Source organism: Silene latifolia, unplaced genomic scaffold, assembly GCF_048544455.1.
Source record: "Silene latifolia isolate original U9 population unplaced genomic scaffold, ASM4854445v1 scaffold_156, whole genome shotgun sequence".
Classification (NCBI taxonomy): Eukaryota; Viridiplantae; Streptophyta; class Magnoliopsida; order Caryophyllales; family Caryophyllaceae; genus Silene; species Silene latifolia.
The window spans coordinates 230,941-244,671 of NW_027413141.1; the positions used below are offsets into that span (position 1 = coordinate 230,941).

The 13,731-nt window shown below is 39.7% G+C and overlaps 1 protein-coding gene across 1 annotated transcript; it reads left to right on the forward strand.

Moving 5' to 3' along the window:
• Positions 1-2,128: 2,128 nt before the first annotated feature.
• On the forward strand, positions 2,129-2,614 carry LOC141637891 (uncharacterized). Its single transcript, XM_074447298.1, has one exon. It carries the CDS (start codon positions 2,129-2,131, stop codon positions 2,612-2,614), a length of 486 nt encoding a protein of 161 aa, XP_074303399.1.
• The last annotated feature ends 11,117 nt before the right edge of the window (positions 2,615-13,731 follow it).

Consider the following 13,731-nt stretch of genomic DNA (forward strand, 5'->3'; position numbering starts at 1 on the left):
TCTAATCCTTGCTTTGCATCCCATGCGCCTGACTTTGTGCTTTTACACCCAATCCTGACGCCCACTTCTCTCTATTTCTTTTTTATATTTGAACCCCTCTCGGTTGCAAACCAACAGCTTTGACTTGATTGCCCCGTCACGCCATCTTTTGGTCGTGTATTTCCGTACATCGAAACCGCAAGCAATTGCATAAATCTTATAGAATGTCACTGCTTCCTCGATTTGCAAAAATTCCTACCCAATATATGGTGTAAACTTTTCTTCTACTACCCTGCAAAATTCCTCCTCATTTGGCTTTCTTTTGCTATTGTCCTGAGCAGTATCTATCAATGGTTCAAACAATATTCTCCACAAGCTTCATCTTAGCCAACAAATATGTAATTTTAATAAAGAAAATTGTAATTTAAACAGAAGACAACAAAAAGTACAACTGTCATCTAAACCTAAAGTGTAACTTAAACATTAGGGTAACTTTAACAAACAAAAGTGTAACTTCAGTGAATAAAAGTGTAATTCTAGTCGACAATGTTGTAATTCCAAAGATTAGTGTAACTTTAACAAACAAAAGTGTAACTTCAGTGAATAAAAGTGTAATTCTAGACAACAATGTTGTAATTCCAAATATTAGTGTAATTTTAACAATAATAAGTGTAATTTAAGTGAATAAAAGTGTAATTTCAACAAAGCATAATTTTAGTCAAGGAAATGTAACTTTAGTCGACAATGGTGTAATTCCAAAGATTTGTGGCAAATTACAGTTTAAAATGTATGATGTACTTTAAGGAATCAGCATAGGAAACATTTATCTGATGACCCAAATAAGTGTAACTTTAATCAAGAAAATTGTAACTTCAGTGAATTAAAGTGTAACTTATCCATTACTGCAATAGAATAGTTTTATCTTTTCCATGATGTAACTCTAATTTCAGAAACTGTAATTTTAACTGAAATATGTTTAATTTCAAGTAACAAAAAGCGTATTTTCAAACACACGTGTTCATATGTAAATTCTATCGGGAAAAAATGTAATCTTTTTAACCTAAAGTCAAACTTAAACCTATTACCAAAATACAAACAATTCACTCTTTTTAACTACATACTCATTGATCTCAAGAATTTTACACTGTACATGAATTAGGTTACAGCACAAAACCTGCTCTACACTCTACTGTAACTTTAATGACCAATGTGTGTATCTTCATTGTTTTCAAGTATTTCATTTTTAATATAGAGAGTTTAGATTTATAAAACATAAACAGATAAAAGAATTATTAGATGTTAATAATTACCATCGATCACTGTTACAATTTGCATGTCAGCCATTGTTGATGTTGGAGTACGCACTTTATCAGGCTTGTTGTTGTTGTTGACTCAGGAACTTCGTGTACCTTTGATATGCTGAAAATTGTAGGATAAAAAAAAATTACTTTATTTGCTAGAAATTATGACCATGAAAGATTATCGCGAGCTAGCAAATTGTTGTTCTTTTTGGCATTTTCAAATTTGTTGAAACGGGATTTTAAATTTTGTTGAAGCGCGGTTTTTGGGATGTTATCGCCATGAAAGAGAGGAAAAAATTTGATGTTTTTTTTTTGTGTGTTTTAATTTTGGTGGTGGTTGCTGATATTGTGTTGAGGAAGTGTTATAGAAAGTACATGCATGTTGAGAAGTAAACAGTGGGTAATAGCTTTGTCCCCTGACACAACTCTCTCTCTCATGCTAACCCTATTTTCCTTTTTTTCCAACGCCTAATCAACCTATATTACTCCCTTCATCCAGACGGTTCATTTAGAAGATCCTATGGCTCTAATAAGGACTTAGGGACTCAAATATTATGAAGGACTTAATAATCCCGACTCATAATAAAATATAAAATGCTAATTAAACTTTATAAAATTACGAGTATTACATGTTGAGAGCCAGTGTAATGGAGTTTGGTGGATCGTGGGAGGAGAGGTTGGATTTGTTCTAATTTTCTTAGAACAGCATTGGCATGGCACCTTTTGTGGCGTTATATGGGAGGAAGTGCAGGAGTCTGGTCTGTTTAGATGATAAGGCAGATGTAGTGGTGTTGGGATCTGAAATGATTCAGGAAATGGTGGAGCAAGTACAGGTGATTTAGCAAAAGATGAGAGTTGCGCAGAATAGACAAAAGAGTTATGCATATTTGAAGAGAAGTGAGATAGAATTTGCAGTAGGGGACAAAGTGTTGCTAAAAGTGTCTCCTATGAAGGGTGTGATGAGGTTTGGGAAGAGAGGTAAGCTGAGTCAGAAATTTATTGGACCATATGAGATCTTAGACAGAGTTGGAGAGGTAGCTTATCGATTAGCACTACCTCCAGCTTTGGACAGAGTTCATAATGTGTTCCATGTTTCCCAACTGAGGAAGTATGTGAGTGATCCTACTCATGTATTGGAGCCTGAGCAAGTGGAGATAAATGAGCAAATGTCATATGTTGAAGGTCCTAAGGAAATCTTGGATAGAAACGTGAGAAAGACTCGGAATGGAGAGACACCTTTAGTGAAGGTTTTGTGGACCAATCATAATGTAGAGGAAGAAACATGGGAAACTGAAGCTGCTATGAGGGACAATTACCCTAATCTTTTTTATTAAATTAGTTGGTTACGGAGACGTAACTTTTTTTAGGAGGATATGATGTAGAACCTCGTATTTTATTATATTTTGATGGGTTGTTATTAGTTAAAGTGTGTTATTTGATACGAAGTTTGTCCAAGTCGTTGGTGTTTATTGTTGGTGTTTATTCGGCTAGTGTGGGTGATTTGAGCGATCTTCGGAATGAAGTTCTATTTAAGAGGGGGGGGGGAGACTGTAATACCCCGTATTTTAGTAGAATTTATAATTGTAACTTGAGCATTTTAATAAATTAATTATGACATTTATAATTAATAATAGTGAGTAAGTGTGGACATGGGCCACGTCTCGGTCTGCAGATTTGGGCCACCTATCGGTCCGTAGTCACGGGCCACCTGCACGCCAAGCCAATCTGTGGACATACAGCGGTCTTTTGAAAGCCACGCTCGGCGGCGTAAAAATGCTTTTGACCGGATCGCTTTAGATCGGTCGGTTTCGTCTCGGTAAAGGTCTCGAAACGATTTGAGATGTTCGGAGTCGCCACCAAGCATTTGTGGGATGCTTGGAACCCGTTAAAAATCCAATTTATACTTCGGTCAAACGAAGCACAAAGCAGTGTTTGACATATGTACTAAAGATAAGGACTCGTCCCCCTTTTAGCATTCTATGCCTAAAATAACTCTCGTGCGCCCTGGATAAGGCCATCCACTATCCAAAGGTTCTGAGTAAGAGGTGAGGGTATGTATTGGGAAGCCCTTTAATCGGACACCCAATCCCGCCCGCGTTAGCGGCCTCTACTGATCGATCGTGGTTGTTTAAGTGCAAGAGTTGATAAAACGGTAAATGCATGAATGCACATCCAAAAGTTTAACCTAACATGTGAGCTTTCTAAGTCGGTTTGTTAATCCAAGTATCAGGCATAAGATGTCAAGTTGGATTTAAATTGATTTGCATGTGAAAACGAAAATTAAACATCCATTTACCAAATTCGGGTTATGATGCTTAACACGATCCATTTATTGAAAAAGGGTGTCAAATGACAAAGTATAAAAACACGTAAACTTGTCAATCTGAACCGTCATGTATACGGGTTAACCGTAGTCGGGATCGTCCTAGACAAGTACCAAAACAGGGCAGAACAGTGCCAGGCAGCCCCTTTGGGGCGCGAGCCTATTGGCGAGGTAAGGGACTCTGCCCAGATTTTAAAATGTAAAAACAGGAACCTCTTTGTGGGCGAGCCAAGAAGGCGTCTCCTAGTTGTAAAAAAAAAGGTTATTTAAAACGTTGTTGAAAAGGTTATTTATAACCGTATTTGTGATAAATGTTTACAAGCATGATTTGCATGACTCGGAATAATTACTATTATGTTAGTAATATTCGTTGTTGGATTTGCAAGTTTGAAAAGCATAGTTTACAAATAAAAATGCAAAATGTTTGATTTGAACTAATCATGTTAAGTTCATTTCTTTGTAATTAGTCAAGTTTGTCATCGTGCTCGGATTAAACCGACATGGTATAAACAACCAAGGATGATTATGAATTATGACTAATATATTTACAAATGTAAACAAATGAGAAAGATGGTAAATAAAAGAAAAGGGTGTTAAAATACCCATTAAAATGTGATTAACCAACAATATCATCGGGACACGGAATAAACCGTCATGGTATAAGTAACCAAGGATGATTTTTGTAATGGTCAAAACATGTATCATAAAAATGAATTAAAATGGTAAATAAAAGAAAAGGATGTCCTTTAAAATGTAATTAACTAATTAATATCACCGAGACACGGATTTAACCGTCATGGTAATTAAGAACCAAGGGTGATTATGATTTATGATTAAAAAGTTTGTCATAAAAACGATTTAAGATGGTAAAAACCGATTACAAATAAGAAATAAAATAAAGAGGAAAGACGAGAACAAACACAGATGAGTCTGACCTGGGCACCTACAAGAGGCGCGAGCCTCCCTGCATAGCAAGAAGCTCCTGTCTCAGGCCAAAACTCGGTTTTGGCTCGTCTAACCTAAATTTGAATCGTGTTATGCATTATTATGCTTATAAACTCATCAAAACAGTAAAGACATGAATTAAAGTGAGATATTTACACCCTCAAATTTACGTATTTTGATGTTTGCGAAGTAGACGACTTTAGACACGGTTTTCTCGTTGTGACTAATCGCGATCAAAGAACTTTAAAAGAGTGCCTTAAAAAAGGATTTGGTTTTGAAAATATGTTGATTAAAACATGTTGATTAATGTTGAGTTGGTCAAATGGGTCGGTCGAATGCACGGCGACGGTACCAAAAATATGTGTAAGGCTTATGTTTACGATCGGTAGGTCGTAAACACATGTCGATTTTGTGACTTAGGAAGTCGGGTCTAGAAGTTTAAGGGAGATGTGAGGGGGCGGACTCTCGCGTGAAGATTATGGTGTGTGAAGGGTGGTATTTATAGAGAAATGTAGGATGGTAGGTCGGTCGATTTTGCTTGGAGGCTAAGGAGACACCCCATTGAGGCACGAGCAAGCCTGCTATGCAATGGGGTGCCCTGTCCTTTTCAATTTGGACGTGGCCAATTCTCCATCCATTGTTTGGTTGGTTTTATATGTGGTATTCATATAGGATGTCGTGTAACAATATGGGCATCTAATAAGATGATTTTGGTGTTACTTGAGGTAGGTGTTTTGTGTGCTTGACTCAGGTTTGACCCGTGTGAGTCAGGATTTGAATTTGGAGTCGATTTTTGGCTCGGTGTCGGTTTTGACTCTAATTAGGGTCATTTTAATGGAAATGACATGATGAAAACATTCATGGCATTATTTTCGACATTCGAGATTGGGTTTGATTCGGGTTGACTCAGGTTGACTCGAGTTGCGGGTTTCTGAGTCGGTGTTGGGTCCGAAGACGGTTTTAACTCTAAATAGTGTTATTTTAATGCAAATGAAGTTAGAAAACCATTTATGAAATCATTTTTCATATCTGATTAGTGCATTAAACCATCTTATGTATAGCCAATCCACGCACGCATATCAAAAACACATTATAGTCCGATCATCATCGGGTGGTTTTTGGGAGGTGCAGATACTGGGTATCTACAGAGCCCCAACTTTGACTGAGGCTTGGACAGGGCGAAAGTCAAAGTATAATCTCCAGGTCAATCGAAGATTATAACCTGAAGACCATTGCGACGTCGAGGTGACTCAAAAAGTTTTGAGCCAAGGACCTGCCGTCGGGAAGGGCGACGTCGAGGTGACTCGCGGATTCGAGTCAAGGACCTGCCATCGGGAACAGTTTAAAGTCTGTTGACTTCCGATTCGGGTAGTTTAAAGTCCATTAGACTACGTATAAAGGCTCGCCAGCCATAAGAAGGAATCATACCTGAGGCATCTTCGGGATACGTCCTTGAATCTTTTGCGTGCAAAGGCTCGCCAGCTGGTGTTAAAGGCGATGCGTTTTGAGGCTCGCCAGCCATAGAAAGGAGTCATACCTGAGGCATCTTCGGGATATGTCCTTGAGTCGTATCTTGTGTGCGTGCAAAGGCTCGCCAGCTGTGACAAGGAGTCGTACGCGAGGCATCTTCGGGATACGTCCTTGAGTTGTACCTTGTTTGCGGACAAAGGCTCGCCAGCTTGTGAAAAGAAGTCGTACCCGAGGCATCTTTGGGATGCGTCCTTGAGTTATATATTGTTTGCGGACAAAGGCTCGCCAGCCATATGCGTTGTAAGGCTCGCCAGCCATCTATGGTCGAATGATCGACTGTGAAAATAGCCTGTGTGACTTCCATTTGAAAATCGGCACTCGCTGGGGAGTTAGAAACTTCTCAGGACTCGCCGCGGATATGAGTTGCTGCTCGTTGGGAGGTAGCATAAGCCATGTAATTGATGTGGTTAAAGCCCTTGGACTTGACGGGTCGTCAATTGTTGGGAAGAACCCAGTACTCAGTTGGAGTGAGTTTGTCTTCACAAGATTATCTGTATGGTTAGTGGCCACACAAATCTGCAGTCGCATAGACACGCATGTAGGCACGCAAGCATATAAGCACATAAGCACATAAGCATGTGAACAATTAGCATATAAGCAACTAGCATGTGTTATCTCATGCGAAGGGAGATAGAAGTTTTGAATGTTGTGAAGCTTAAAGGCGAGTCTTGTTACTCATAGATCTGTGATTTGATAAATTGGAGACACGTGACCGTTGCGACATTGACTCACACAGACGAATATTTACAGACTGACAAATGGGCAGTCGTGAACGTGATACAAACCCAGTATCGACACGACACGGGGGTGACTCTGACAGACTTTGCTTATGTGTGCGCAACTCCTGAGCCAAGAAAGGGTGGAATAAAAGGTCCGCTCGGCTGGGGAATATGAATTGATTATCTTCTCCAGACATCTTTTGCCCCTGTCTGCTTACTTAAGATCCTTTCTCATGATTCGTAGGGCGGAACCAATACCTTATCATCATCCGAACCGAGCACTAGACTATGGGCGGTTTTTTTTAGACTGTAGTTGAGACTCAAAAGATGTTTGAGGATAAAGGATGGGTGGCGTCTCGAAAGAGAAGCCCCTAGAGTGAGAAGGTGTGAGTTTGACTAAACCAGGAGTGGGCGACGTCTTAAAGAAGAAGCCCCCGGTAAAGAGATTAATTTTTGCAGCTGGATGGGCCGCTTTTGAGGATTGATGTTAATGGTTGAGATTGAAATAGGTGTATGCGGTTGTGTCCCTGTTGGGGACTGCCTACGTAATCGCGTGTGTGCAAATCAAACCAGATCGTAGTTCTGAGCTGGTTATTGAGGATTGAAAATTGGAAATGTTGTGAAGGGAGTATGCGGTTGTGCCCTTGTAATAGGACTGCCTACGTATTCGCGTGTGTGCGAAATCAAACCAGATCGTAGTTCTGAGTGTGTGCAATGGGTTGCAAATTGAAGGTTTGAAAATTTAATGTGTGTGGTTGTGTGGTTGTGCCCTCGTAATAGGACTGCCTACGTATTCACGTGTTTGCGAAATCAAACCAGATCGTAGTTCTGCATGTGTGCCTAAGCGAGTTGTTAGGACCTTGAAGTGATTTTGAGGTGTATGGTTGTGTCCTTGAAGGACTGCCTACGTATTCACGTGGTGTAAAATCAAACCAGATCGTAGTTCGGAACATGTGCCTAAGCGAGTTGTTAGGACCTTAAAGTGTGTGGGTCACGACAGTAAATTCCGTTTGGTGACTCGAAAATTGATTTGAGAGAATTCCTCTTTGATCATGAATCGAAGAGGTGTAATTTGTAAAAATGTTCCTTATCATGTGAGCACACTAAAAAGTGGACCTTAAGGGTAGATTAGTTATGTCCCGTTCTCGGTAGCAAAGCATTCGAGGACTCTGTATCTAGGTCAGGGTGAAAAAGGCTTCGACATTATGGAATGTGGAGCTTGGTAATAAAAGGTTTGTTTGACAGATAAAAATCTGGAGTTCAGGGTCACGACGGTGAATTTCGTTTGGTGACTCGAAAGTTGATTGGAGATAAATACCTCTTGATCATGAATCGAAGAGGTGTAATTTGTGTACATGTTCCTTATCATTTGAGCACACTAAAAAGTGGACTCTAAGGGTAGATTAGGTATGTCCCATTCTCGATAGCAAAGCATTCGAGGACTCCGTGGGGTTGTGGTGAAAAATGGCTTCAACATTAGGGAATGTGGAGCTTGGTAATAATGGGTTTGCTTAACAGATAAAAATCTGGAGCAAGAATTTTGTGGTGTTTAGGCCGAAGGGTAACGGGTTGTAGTGTGGTGCGGAATGGGGTCTCCGCCTTGATGTGGCCTGAGCACGAAATGGTTGGTAAATAACATGGGATCAGATTTCCATGTCTGGACCTTAAAGGTTAAGGTATGATATTACGAGCTTGAGGGGGAATCCTCAGAAGCCTTGATAGGTCTCCCTGCAACAGTCTCTAGAAGGACTTAGGGGTGAAGCGATGTTGGTTATGATCTCGAGGGGAATCCCCAGGATCCTAGATAGGTCTCCTTGTAACAGTCTGTAGAAGGACTTAGGGGTGAAGGAGTTTTGGTTGAGGTTTTAGTGTTTGGTGTTTTGGACTCGTGGGTCCGGGATTTGATGTGTTGGACTCGTTGGTCTAGGCTTTGGACTTGTTGGTCCTGGACTTGATATTTTGGACTCACTTGTCCAGGATTTTGTGTGTTGGATGCTTTCTTTGGATTTTGGCTTTTTTGGGAAAAGGGTTTCAATCTTGTTTTGTTTTGATTTTGGCTTGAGTCTTAGCCTTGACGTTGGGTGAGTAGCCTTTGGCTTTGGATTTTTTGCTTTAAGCAAATTGATTTCGGCTTTATTTTTTGCTTTGGCCTTGAACTTTGGCTTTGGGCGAATGGATATTGGCTTGGGCCTTTGACTTTGGCCTTTCGCTTTGACTTTGGGTAAATGGCTATTGTCTTGGGCCTTTGATTTTGGCATTGAGCTTTGGCTTTGGGTGAATGGCTGTTGGCTTGAATGGCTTTTGGGCTTAGGCTTTCGATTTGGCTTCGGCCTTGAGTGAATGGATATTGCCTTGGGCCTTTGATTTTGGCCTTTCGTTGTGGCTTTGGATGAATGGTTATTGGCCGAATGGCTTTTGGCTTGGGCTATTGATTTTGGCCTTTCGCTTTGGCTTTTGGTTTATTGGTTCTTTGCCGTCCTTCGTTCGAGGCAGGTAAAGGTGCAGACGGGGATGTACCCGTTGGTGAAAGGTTGATAATTGGTGATGGGATGTTTTTTGTGGGGAATGGGCTTGCCTTCTGTCATTGAACATGAACAAAGAGATGTCCTGGTTTGTTATCTAGGTTTGTCGTAGGATCTCTTTGATAGAAGCTCGTTCTAAATAGGGCGCTAATGAAAGGTTTCTATTGACAGACATGGAATAGGTAAAGAAAATGGACACGGAGTTTCGAGTCCTACGCTTACTCGGTACGGAACGTCACTCGAGTGTACTCACATTGAATTGGAACATATTGTTCGTTTTAAATCAATTCTCAAATCAATTCTCATTGTCAACGGGAAATGGTAAAGAGGAGAATATATGATAGCTGGAAATTGTGCTTTTATTCAGATAAATAAGATGTTAGCACAGACTCGATGAATACATGTGACTCATGGGGGACAGCCCCCAGTTGTCGCTTAGGAATAAAAGGACAGACACTAGGATAGATATGAGAAAGCCTAAGACTCGGACTCGGACTCGGATTTAATCGTAGATACGAACTCCTAATCATCATGTTCCTCCTCGAAGATTTCTTTCGCAGCATCCAGCGGCTTGAATGTCTGGTCTAGAGTATTGATCCACTTGATCAATTCACTCTCGTTGTTGGGGATGATATGAGGACAATAGTCGATGAGGCTTTTATCTCCTTGCAGAAAGAGATGTTCATTAGGGTTGTCTTCATCACTTTGTTGGCATAGGGATGAAGCTATCAGTTCATGATTGTCGATCATATTTTGAATAACATGTTTCAGTTTGAAGCATGTTTCAGTGTAATGACCATTCCCTTGATGATATTGGCAATAAGCACTGCCGTCCCGGAAACGGGATTACCTGCTTTCAGACGGGTCCGGAGTGGGCCCGATTGGTTGTAGCTTCCCTTCAGTCATGAGCTTTTGAAGAGTTGTGGCATAGGTTGTGTTGAGTTTAGTGAATGTCCTGTGAGAACGCTCAACCTTGCTGTTTGATTTGAGACATTCAGGAGGATTGTCTTGACTGAGAGGTGCAACTATGATCTTGCCAGTTTCAATCATATCTTAAATGGAATGCTTTAGTTTTGAGCAGGCTTCGGTGTCATGGCTCTTGCCTTTAAGATATTGGCAATAGACATTTTCGTTCCATGAACGGGCTCTTTTGTGTTCAGGTGGGTCCGAAGTCGGACCAATGGGTTGCAGCATTCCTTCTGAAACAAGTATCCCCAGAGCGGTGCCATATGTTATTCCCAGATCTGTGAATACCCTTTGATGTTTTCCCATGGTTTCAACATTGGTGTTTCTTGGGATGTTTTTGTGAGTTTTGTTTTTGTTTTGGTTTTTGTCAATCCTGGGCGGAAGCAGGATTTGGTCATTGTCAATGGGAAGTTTTTGGGATGTTTCTTGGTATTTTGAAGGGGATCTTGGTGAGGTGATTTCATGTTCTTTGTTGGTGGGTTCATGGATGTGGGAACCATTGGATGACTCCTCATTTTCAACAGTTGTTGGCTGGTGAATGGAGGGTCGGTTTTCTCCTTGGTGGTCAGGTTCATTTTCGGTACTACCAAACCTTTCCTCCAAATTAGCTACTCGAGTGTTCAAGTCATCGATAGCAACTTGCAACTTTGAGAATATGTTGTTTATGGAGACGGAGAGCATCATTATAGCACTTTGTATGCCATCTTCGTCAATTGCATGAATTTTCTCATCGTCAGGAGATATGAGATGAGAGCAGTCTAGGGAAGATTCCTCGCTGTGCCCAGTAGGGTTTTCTTGGGGGTTGGTTTTGTTGTTTGTTGAGGGAGGTAATGGTAACTCGCCCTTTTCGATCATATCAAGGATGGCACCTTTTAGGGGGAGACACATTTCAGTATCGTGTCTGTGACCTTGGTGATATTGGCAAAACAATTTTCCGTCCTATCTACGTCCTCGCTTGTTTGGTAGAGAGTCTGGAGTTGGACCAATTGGTTGAAGTTTTCCTTGGGAGGTTATCCTTTCCAAGGCTGTGGCATAAGGCATATCCAAATCAGGGAAGGACATATAAGGTCGTCTAGTTTTGGTTTTGTCGTTGGCAAGTAGTCGGCTTTCAAGGAGCTTAACCCTTTGTTCAATATCGGAAGAGGGAGAATTCCCGGTTATCATTTTTTCCTCAACTTGGGAGAGACGAGTGCTCAAGTTTTCCACGGTAGCTAGGAGTCGAAGGACCATGTTGTTGGAAAGATTGATCGGATTCTTGAGTTTCTGGTTGGCGATTGATGGCACCCAAGGGATTCCTATTTGACATAACGATAGGCTTTATAACTTGTCGTGGCAAGGTTTTACACAAACAAAGGCAAGTACGACTCATATGTACAAAAGGCAGTTTTGTCGTGAAGACGCGACGGTGTGACTAGGTTATGAGTTCATTAAAGATCGTGGATGACCTCTTGTGCATGAACTCTTGGTGTACGACTTTGAATTTAGACTCGAGTGCCAACTTTGGCATAGTGACGCCTAGACAGACGACTTCTGACTTAGTTTGGAGGTTTGTCGATGGCGTGACGCCATTGGACAAGACGCGTACGCAAAATTGACCTTTGACCCGTAATGTAGGGGAAAGACAGGTTTAATACCAGACAGGTTTCGACTCTGCTAACGCCATTGGAGATGTCTCGATAATTAGGCGACACGACCTGAAAATCGACTTCGCGAAACTCGACGTTATCTAGACGACTTGACTTGAAATCGACTGGACTCTAATCGACTCGAGGCTGAATCGGAAAGGTGGACTGAAATTTCGAAAATAGAAATTTTCAAAAATATTCATTTGTCGTTTTATGGATGGTTTACGAAGAGTAGGGATCTCCGAAAGTCGATCAGTTGAAAGGGTTATCTTACGTTTGTTTTCAAAAGACAGTTTGAGTTAAGATTGCGGCGGCTCTGAAAACAATGTGTTGTTTCCGAAGCCGGTTTTATGAAATTCCGAATCACGAATTTGAAAATCGAGAATTGAAGAATTTGGAATTGTCATCACAATGGCCATGAAAACAGTTAAATTTATTTTCAAAGGATAAAAAAAAATGGGTTGAAAATTTGAAAACGGTTAAGTTTGTTTTCAAACGATTGAGTTCAAATTCGAAATTTGAAAACTGTTAAATTTGTTTCAAAAGATTGATGATTGAAAAGGGTTTAATTTGTTTCCAAATGGTTTGAAATTAATTTTGAAATCTAAAAACGGTCAAATTTGTTTTCAAAGATTTAATTTCGAATTGAAATTTGAAAACGGTTAAATTGGTTTTCAAAGATTTGAAATTGGATTGGAAATTTGAAACGGTTGAATTTGTTTTCAAAGGTTTGATTTGAAATTTGAAAACGGTTAAATTTGTTTTCAAAGATTTGATTTTGGATTTGAAATTTGAAAACGGTTAGATTTTTTTTCAAATATTTGAATTTTGAATTGAAATTTGAAAACGGTTAAATTTGTTTTCAAAAATTTGATTTTGGGTTAAATTTGTTTTCAAAAATTTGAATTTGAATTGAAAGTTGAAAACGGTTGAATTTGTTTTCAAATGATTTGAAATTGGATTTAAAATTTGAAAATGGTTGAATTTGTTTTTAAAAATTTTGGAATTGTAATTGAAATTTGAAAACGGTTAAATTTGTTTTCAAATATTTGAAATTGGATTTGAAATTTGAAAAGGGTTAAATTGGTTTTCAAAGATTTGATTTTGAATTGAAATTTGAAAACGGTTAAATTTGTTTTCAAAGATTTGAAATTGGAAATTGTGAGGATTGAATTTGTCATTACGACGGCTTAGAAAAACCAAATTTGATTTAGAAAACGAGATTTGAAATTTGGAAAGTTGCACGGGTTAAAATCGTCATCACGACGGTTTGAAAGACGTTTCTGTTTAAAAAAATTGATTTCGAATTTTGAAAATTCGAGGGTAGAATTCGTCATTGCGACGGCGTAAAAGGGTGATTTGAGAATGCAACGGTCGGCAAAAGACTGAGATTTGAAACGGCCATTATGACGACGTAAAAGGGGATTTTGAAATGGTTTGTGAAATCCATGGTTTTTAAATCGTCATTACAACGGTATAAAAAGGTGTATTTGAAATGGTTATAAAAACCGGGTTTGAAAATCGTCATTACAACGGCCTAGAAAGGCGTGTTGAAATGGTCGGCAAAAACCGAGGTTTGAAATGGCCATTATAACGGCGCAAAAGGTGATTTTGAAATGCAACGGTCGGCAAAAGACCGAGGTTTGAAATGGCCATTATAACGGCACAAAAAGATGTTTTTGAAAGTTTGAAAATGCCACGGAAGGACTTATGATCACATAACACATAAGCACTCATAGTTCGTTATATTATGCATAATGCTGACACGATTTTTGGCTTAGAAGGGTGGGTTACACACCAAGCAATCAAACCCCGATTTGC